The sequence below is a fragment of the Mustelus asterias genome, chromosome 10 (assembly GCF_964213995.1).
Source record: "Mustelus asterias chromosome 10, sMusAst1.hap1.1, whole genome shotgun sequence".
Taxonomy (NCBI): Eukaryota; Metazoa; Chordata; class Chondrichthyes; order Carcharhiniformes; family Triakidae; genus Mustelus; species Mustelus asterias.
The window spans coordinates 111,756,344-111,766,064 of NC_135810.1; the positions used below are offsets into that span (position 1 = coordinate 111,756,344).

General features: G+C 45.6%; 1 protein-coding gene across 2 annotated transcripts in view; it reads left to right on the forward strand.

Moving 5' to 3' along the window:
• LOC144499875 (SH2 domain-containing protein 1A-like) overlaps window positions 1-1,183 on the forward strand; it is a 75,613-nt gene extending 74,430 nt beyond the window's left edge. For both annotated transcript variants that reach the window (XM_078222481.1, XM_078222482.1), the window contains exon 4: window positions 7-1,183. In XM_078222481.1, the coding sequence (XP_078078607.1) occupies window positions 7-50 (44 nt within the window). In that variant the 3' untranslated portion in view covers window positions 51-1,183. The remainder of the gene's footprint in view (window positions 1-6) is intronic.
• The last annotated feature ends 8,538 nt before the right edge of the window (window positions 1,184-9,721 follow it).

Here is a 9,721-nt window from a genome sequence, read left to right on the forward strand (position 1 = left end):
CTGTAGATTTACAGGATGATTGTGAATACTTGGAAGTTCTTGGCAGTTGACTGGAGCAAGAGTACAGCAGAGGATTTTCCAACCATTGGATCGTGAAAGGATTATCTTGGAATGAAATACATTCTTATGCTTAAATGTTGCTTTTGTACATTAGTTGATTCTTTTAGACCGCGTTTTGTTGCATTAAATGTTCTGCATGAAGATCCAGCTGGCCCCTGATCGGCCAATTTAATATTCTGGATTTAAAACAGAAAATGCTGGAAAAACTCAGCAGATCTGGCAGCATGTGTGGAGAGAGAAACAAAGTCAACGTTTCGAGTCTGTGTGACTCTTCCTCAGCGTTTCTTCAGGGGGAAATGTGATTATTTTTGTGCTGTTGAAAAGGGAGAGGGTGGGAGAAACTGAAAGTGAGGCATATGTTAGAATTCAGAAGAGATTAAATTACAAAGATCATATGGACATCAGACAAAGGGGGTGGTAAAGGTAGTATTAAGGGCTAAAGCAGGTGTTAATAGCAGCATAAAAGTCTGAAGGCAAGATTGAAGAACGTGTGAATATCAGATCAAGGGTCAGCGCTTTCCAAAAGCAAAACAAGAGAATATGATACAGACTTGTGCTGGAGGGGAGTGGGGTGGGGGTTGGTGAAGGGGAAGGGGAAAGGGGGGGGGGGGGAGGGGGAGCAGGGAGGCTGGAAAAATCAAAATGGAGGACAGAATTCATGGCTTGAATTTGCTGAACTCAACGTTGAGTCCAGAAGGTTGTGAAGTGCCGAATCGGAAAGTGAGATGCTGGTCCTCCAGTTAGTGTCGGGTTTCGCTGGAACGTTGTAACAGGCCGAGGACATAAAACGTGAGCGTGAGAGCATCGATTTGGACACCTTGCTCTTTCCAAACTGTAGAATGAAACTTTCTAATTTTGAAATAATCTCATACAATCCCAGCGTGTCTAATGTAATCCGAGAATGTAAAGCACAGAAGGAGGCCATTCGGCCCGTCATGCCTGCAGGCGGTTCTTTCAATGAGCTCGCCAGTTATTCCAAGAGGGCAGGATGGCCCAGGCCACATAGTTCATCGTGTTTTATTCTTCAAACGGAACTCAGATGGCACTTTGTAAACCTAGAAGTTTGAGAATGGAAATGTGGAATTTGCGTTTGTGTAAGCTTTGAATAAAGAACTAAACTTTTATTGCCTTGTGCGGACCTGGATTAACCTGGGAGGATGGGTTGGGATGGGGCTGGCTGACTGTCGTCAGGTAGAAAAACGTGGAGAAATGGATGCCCCAGATTTCCTGCAGGATTTCTTTAAATGCGCATTCTCTCCACAGTCAAGCTTTTTGGGGCGGCACGGTGGCACATGGTTAGTACTGTTGCCTCACAGCACCAAGGACCCGGGTTCGATTCCCAGCTTGGGTCATTGTCTGTGCGGAGTTGCATGTTCTCCCCATGTCTGTGTGGATTTCCTCTGGGTGCTCCGGTTTCCTCCCACAGTCCAAAGATGTAAGGGCTAGGTTGATTGGCCATGCTAAATTGCCCCTTAGTGTCTGGGGGACTAGCTAGGGTAATTGCATGGGGTTATGGGGATTGGGCCTGCGTGGGATGTGGTCGATGCAGACTCAATGGGCCAAATGGCCTCCTTCTGCACTATAGGACTCTATGATTCTACGATGCTATGATTGTTGATAAGTCTCCAAACCGATATATATTGGGTCACTATGGGGCAATTTGACAACCTAACCTGTGCATCTTTGGACTGTGGGAGGAAACCGGAGCACCCAGAGGAAACCCACGCAGATAGGGGAAGAACATGCAAAGTCTGCACAGTCACCCAAGGCCGGAATTGAACCCGGGTCCCTGGCGTTATGAGGCGGCAGTGCTAACCAGTATGCCACCATGCCTTATAAGTCATTTTACTGTAAACAGACGTGTAAACTAAATATCACTTTATTGATTTGAATGATACCTGCTGGGTGGTTTGGAGATAATTTCACACGTTCAACCTGTGGACTGCAGATAAGAGATCTTTACAAACACTCATGATAAACACAAAGCTGACTTCACAAGGTTGAAGCCTTCTAGAATAGGTCGGAGAGAGAATCACGGGGGGTCCCGTTTGCGGGTGGTCTGGGGAGTGAGTTGGAGTGCAATGGTTGGGGGATGCAAGTGCTTGGGATTATGGGGGTGGGGAGTCCTAGAGGGGCAATCTCATATTGGACTGGGTCTTCCTTATCACCGGTCAGGAGGAGCTCACTGGAGGTTGGGTGGGGGAGGAATTAATGGGTGAGGGATCTGATAGGGTTGAGATTAGGAACTGATGTCAGGGGTGGATTGATGGTGGTCGGTAGGAGAAAATGGTGGTTGGGTGGATGGGTTCATGGTGAAGTTGGGGGGAGGGGGGTTTGCAATCAGATAAATCACACCGGTGTGGGTAGCTTGTAGAGTCTGGAGAAAACACCTTGGGAGGGATTTTTCAGCCCCGCTCGCCCCCAAAACCAAAAAATCCCACCCAAGGTCTATGGACCTTTGCATGGTCTGTCCCCCCTGTCCACTACCATTCCCATACTATTCCAGCCCTTCTCTTGATCCACAGCAGCGCTATACAAGCATTTAGCTCATCAATTTAGAACCTGTCATCTTCTTTAGTTGCCAGGTTGCCTGAAATCTGGAAAATCCGGCTACCCTCGATTAAAAATAGGCCTTAAAGTGTGAGCATGCAGTCTCATTATATTTAAATGACCAGTACACCTCCTGTAAATGGGTTGCTTTCTTGCTTCTCTGTTCAGCTCTGTTTAAACCAAAATAGGTGTCTTCAAGACAATTCAAGACAATTGTTTTACATTTTAACCGGTGCCACTAACCCAGCCCACACAGGGCCATCTGTCACTTGTTCTGAAGTTTTGTTTTCACAGCGTGCTTACCTTTGTCCTGCCACAAACATATTCTGCTCCCTTACCTTCATACCACTATCGGCACCGTCTTTAGTCCTCAACACTGCCTTTAACACTTCCTTTTGTGACAACAGCCTGAGAAATTAGGCCCATCATAAAATTGGACACTTGGAAGCAGATCAAAATTGCTTCTATGACGGTACCACAGGTCGAAAGCCAACAGGGGCACATACCAGAACTGGTATATATACAGCACATCGAACAGGGGTACTTCACTTTAACAATGGAAGAGTCGTCATGGCCTAAAAACCATCAGAAGGTACTCAGCCAGAAGACATTATGATTGTGTATTCCCTAACTTCAGCCAGTCTCCTCCTACCAACCACATCCTGAGAAGAGTGAAGATTGGAAATCCTTGTGTGGAAGTCACAGTTCCAATGAGACCAGTTGGTTCATCATGTGACAAGCATCTGCGGGAATTTGATAGAAATCCACAGAAGTTGTTTTTGATGGCATCTGTCACTTGGTTCCAGAGTGAGGGGTGTCTGACCACATTTTTCCTACTGGTTTACATGGACTTACTGAGAACATTAGAAAATAAGATAGATATTGTAACTTGTGTTACCCTTACAAATCTGTATACATGTGTAAAGGTGTGGCTGGGGTGAAGGAATAGTGTACTGTAGTTAAACTTTTCTTGTTAAATACATGTTTTATTTTGTTGGAAGTTAATTGGCAGTCATGTGACTTTGTTTATCCATCTACCTAAACAAAAAATAAAAGTCAGGATCAATCAAGCTGGATTCCATCCTGGGATCTGCCTTGTCCAATGGTAACATCAGCTGGGATCATAACATCGCCATCCTGTCTCTTGTTTCAGCAATATTCACCTCGTGTATCAATGCAGCGTCAGTAGTAAGTGTCCAATATATTGTTGGGCCTAATTTCTCAGGCCGTTGTCACAAAAGGAAGTGCTAATGGCAGTGTTGAGGACTAAAGACGGTGCCGAAAGTGGTATAAAGGAAAGGTAGCATAATGTGTTTGTGGCAGAACAAAGGTAATTTATAAATATAACTCTCCATAACACGACATTGCCTCACCATTAAAATTCTCCAGAAAGTCCTGTTTAATAAGTTCTCTGTGATATCATAGAATCCCTACAGTGAAGAAGAAGGCCATTCGGCCCATCGAGTTTGCACCGACTTACCCTGTATTTACCCCGCTAACCGATATGTCTTGGGACAGTATGGGGCAATTTAGCAACCTAACCTGCACATCTTTGGACTGTGGGAGGAAACTAGTGCACCCGGAAGAAACCCATGCAGACACAGGGAGAACGTGCAAACTCCACACAGACAGTGACCCAAGGCCGGAACTGAACCTGGGTCCCTGGCGCTGTGAGGCAGCAATGCTAACCACTGTGCCACTGCGTCTTATGAGTCATTTTGCTGTTAACAGACGTGTAAAATAAATTTCACTTTGTTGATTTGATTGATACTTGCTGGGTGGTTTGGAGATAATTTCACACGTTCAACCTGTGGACTGCAGATAAGAGATCTTTACAAACACCCATGATAAGCTCTGCCTTCAAAAGTGACTGCTTTAATGACCACCTGGTACCATCCAACCCTGATATCCCATGCGCCCATGAACCAGATCTTTGCTTTATAACCTTTTAACTCTTGAATGAAAATTTAAATAAAAAAATAACCCCTAGAACTCTACAAACCTTGGCAGATTGTGTAAGATCATTCAATTTCTTGCGGCATTATACTGTGGTCTATAGAATGGTACTGTTTCCAGTCACAACCTTCTTCCACATCAAGATGTTAGCTTTCTGAGGCATCCTATAATTGCAGGGTTGGTTTAGCTCAGTCTGATTGACAGCTGGTTAGGGATGCAGAGTGATGCCAATAGCAGGGTGGCACGGTGGCACAGTGGTTAACACTGCTGCCTCACAGCACCTGGGACCTGGGTTCGATTCCCGGCTTGGGTCACTGTCTGTGTGGAGTCTGCACGTTCTTCTTGTGTCTGCGTGCGTTTCCTCCCACAATCTGAAAGACGTGCTGGTTAGGTGCATTTACCTGAACAGGTGCCGGAATGTGGCGACTAGGGGAATTTCACAGTAACTTCATTGCAATGTAATGTAAGCCTCACTTGTGACTAATAAATAAACTTTGCTTTTACTTTACTTTACACCCATACTGGCTGAGGTTATTCATGAGTTCTCAGCCTGCCTTCTCAACATTGCCCCTCGCCTGAGGTGTGTTCGCCCTCAGGATAACTCACCACCAGTCACTGACTATGGCAACTTTACTTTTACAATTTTCTTTGACATTTATCTGAATGCTTCTATGCTTATTTAAGTGGTGGCACGGTGGCACAGTGGTTCGCACTGCTGCCTCACGATGTCAGGGACCCGGGTTCAATTCTGGCCTTGGGTAACTGCGTGTTTTTCCTCTGGCTGCTCCAGTTTCCTTCCACAGTCCAAAGTTGTGCGGGTTAGGTGGATTGGCCATGCTAAAAAGCCCCTTAGTGCCCCAAGGTTAGATGGATTAGCCATGGGAAATGTGTGGGTTATGAGGAAAGGGTGGGGGAGAGGGCCTGGGTAAGATGCTCTGTCAGAGAGTCGGTGCAGACTCAATGGGCCGAGTGGCCTCCTCCTGCATTGTAGGGATTCTATGATTCTAAGTGGACCCTTCACCATCCTTCCTGCAGGATCTTGTACAGGCCATTTGACACCTTACTTGGAAAACTCTTGAGTAGAACCCGGGGATAACAGACACAATACAGATTTGTGAAGTCTTTTTTGTTCTTTAGCCACCCTCTCCTGCTGTTCCTGGTCTGAAATGAACAGGTTTTGCTTTATTGAGACACCCATTTGTCCCTGCCAATGCCAAGATGCTATTTTGGGGGGAGTTTCCGTATCACTGCTGAGAACTCACCATCTAAATCCTAAATCGTCCCCAGACTTGGGTAATCAATCCAGGAAGGGGTAGATCACTTAGTCAAATGTCAAATACTCTAACATTTATATTTTCTGATGTGGAGATGCCGGCATTGGACTGGATGGGCACAGTAAGAAGTCTCACAACACCAGGTTAAAGTCCAACAGGTTATTTGGAATCATGAGCTTTCGGAGCACTGCTCCGTCATCAGGTGAGTGGAGATTTGGGTTCCCAAACACAGAACACGGCATATATAGACAGAGGTGCAATTGCAAGACAATGGTTGGAATGTGAGTCTTTACAGGTAATCAAGTCTTTACAGGTACAGACAGTGTGAGTGGAGAGAGGGATAACCACAGGTTAAAGAGATGTGAATTGTCTCAAGCTAGGGCAGTTAGTAGGAATTTGCAAACCCAGGCCAAATGGTGGGGGTTACACCTAGTGTGACATGAATCCAAGATCCCAGTTGAGGCTGTCCTCATGCATGCGGAACCTGGCTATCAGATTTATATTTCCTGGCACCAGTTGGTTGTTTGGTTTTTTGAGTAGAATGACTCAGGGCCGCTTGGTCTTCACAGGGATGTGTGAGGTTGAGTTGAAGCTTAAAGTTTATTTATTGGTCCCAAGTAGTTTTAAGTTAACACTGCAATGAAGTTACTGTGAAAATCCCCTAGTTGCCACACTCCGGCACATGTTCGGATACACTGAGGGAGAATTTGGCATGGCCAATGCACCTAACCAGCACATCTTTGGACTGTGGGAGGAAACCGGAGCACCCAGAGGAAACCCACAAGACAGGGGGAGAATGTGCAAACGCCACACAACAGTGACCCAGGCCGGGAATCGAACCCAGGCCCCTGGTGCAGCAGTGCTAACCACCTTCAGGTGCTGGGGATCTCACTCATGTGAGGGTCCACAAACTGGGGCCAGAATGAGAGGTGATTGCTCTTCACCGTATTTCCAGAAGGGACAGGGTCCTCAAAGAGTTTCTGTTGCTCCTGCTGTTTGTAGCGACTTCTACCAGGAGATCTGCTGTCATGGTACAGTCACGCTCATCTGTTCTGTGCCATCTTCACATATCTGCTGTAGTTCGTCTGTGATGATTCTGTGACATTTGTCATCCAACTACAGCAAGGCACTTTGCCCTCTGGAAGACACCTCTCTCACTTTTCAGCTCTGATCAAGATTGACATTTAGTTTCCCGGATGTCACTTCTTAGAGATCATTTGTTCTTGTAATTTTGAGTGTCTCTTCATTTGTCTTATTATCTGGAATTTTTAAAATACATCTTAGCATCCACATTTCAAAGGCCTCAATTGTCTTCCACAGATCTAGGCTTATTGTCCAGGTTCCTGAGGCATTGGGAAAGTGGATAGAATGTGGCAGCTAATGAGTTTTTTCCTTGTTACAAGGTTGAGTTTCGCATTTTTGCAAATCCTTCAACTTCACAAAATCTACCTCTTTTCTTCTGACTTAGACAACACATCTACAATCTTTTGTTGCCAACTGAACTACTTGTTCCAATGTGATCATCCATGTAAATCTTCACTCTAGTTTCTTCTAATGTATTCCTTCTAACTATCATTGTTTTTTGTCTTTTTGGTGTTCATTCTCGGTCCACATTCTAAACGTCTACATTTTATTTGATTGACAATGTTTTGTGGGGCTTCCTCTGATTTTGCAAGTGGCGCTGAGTTGGCAGCGTACCGCGAGTTAGTTGCGTTCTCGCTTTCATAGGATTACAGTGATGTTATAACTTGCCTTTGAAAAGTGCGTTGGACATCACATAAAGACTTGTGGCCAGGATTTTCCAGTCCTGCCTGTGGCTGGAATTGTCACGGGTGGGATGGAGAGTTTGATGGAACAGCCAAAGGTCTGTTTATTTTGATTGGGAAACTTTGGTCCCATAGTGGGTGGGAGTGGAAAATCATGGATGAGGTTCCCTGGCCTCCCTGCGGGGTGTTTCTCGGTGGTGGGAGGCAGCACGCTGTTGGATCTTCTGGTCCCGCTGCTATCATAGAAACATAGAAAAACTACAGCACAAACAGGCCCTTCGGCCCACAAGTTGTGCCGAACACATCCCTTTCTTCTAGACCTACCTATAACCCTCCATCCTATTACGCTCCATGTACTCATCCAGGAGTCTCTTAAAAGACCCTATTAAGTTCGCCTCCACCACCACTGACGGCAGCCGATTCCACTCGCCCACCACCCTCTGTGTGAAAAACTTACCCTAACATCTCCCCTGTACCTACCCCCCAGCACCTTAAACCTGTGTCCTCTCTTAGCAGACATTTCCACCCTGGGAAAAAGCCTCCGAGAGTCCACCCCATCTATGCCTCTCAACATCTTATACACCTCTATTAGGTCTCCTCTCATCCTTCGTCTCTCCCAGGAGAAAAGACCGAGCTCCCTCAGCCTATCCTCATAAGGCATGCCACTCAATCCAGACAACATCCTTGTAAATCTCCTCTGCACCCTTTCAATCTTTTCCACATCCTTCCTATAGTGAGGCGACCAGAACTGAGCACAGCACTCCAAGTGGGGTCTGACGAGGGTCTTATATAGCTATCAATGGGATTCAGACCGTAAGACCATAAGATATAGGAGCAGAGTTAGGCCATTCGGCCCATCGAGTCTGCTCCGCCATTCAATCATGGCTGATATGTTTCTCAACCCCTTTTCCCTATAACCTTTGATCCCCTTACCAATCAAGAACCTATCTATCTACCTATTCCCATTGATTCCACCCCATGCTGCCTGGAAACCCACAGCGGGGGCATGCCGTCAGTGGGTGATGTGCTATCAATAAGGCGAAAGACTACCTGTGTGCCAATACAAGTGTAGGCTTTTATTCACAACAGAATCAGGAGCACATCCCAACAAATAACCGACCTGGACTGAACGAGGGGGAGGAGACAGCCACCTTTATACTAGGTGCCGAGGGGAGGAACCAAACCGGGAGGGGATGTGTCCAGGTATGACAAACACACACAACGGTGGTCCATATAGGACAAAGGCACAACTGAGGTCCACCACAGTGGGAACGGAAGATTTTGTCGGTGTGTAGAGCCAGAAGATTTCGCCCTCTGTGTACAGAGTAACCGGGACTCTCAACATGATACAAAACAGAAAAACTCTATTTGAGTGCTGCAGTCTTCTCTGCAAACACTTGGTAGCCTAAATGATGACTGCGATAATTGTCTTACTTGCCAAACCCATGCCCACTTGCACTGTTTTGATGTAAAACTAAGCATCAAGCTGAAAACTATGAACTGATGAGGCAGATAATGATGCTTACCCCCACAGCATGCCTTTCAATACAAAGTAATTGGATATATCTCCCAATGTACAGTGTTATTACCAGCATAATACTGGCTCCACATGAATGACCACTAGATGGAGATGCTATCTGCATATTAACACTATTCCTTTGTTATACAAGCACATCACTTACGACTCGAGATGCTTTGGCCACAATCAGAATGGTTGCATTATTCTTGTGTGCATATAAATTATTGTTTAAATATTTTCCTTGCAGCAAATGGTTCGAAAGTCATTCAAGCCAAGAACGCAACTCGTAATTTGAACTTTCTTCCACCTGCCCTACTGACCTCGCCTCCCCTGATCTGGATTACACAGATATTAGAGAAATTGTTGGCACATGTCACTCTCTGGATCCCAAGCTTCAGGGCAGGGAATGTTCTGAGTTTCTCTGATTGAGTTCTCTGCCACTGTTGATGTGGTAAATCATTGTGCATGGAATGGCACCTATCACAACAGCTTTCCATTGCCCATCAGTCAAGTGTAATTAACATTGTTAGTTCAAAAGTTTATTTATTAGCATCACAAGTAGGCTTGCATTAACACTGCAATGAAGTTACTGTGAA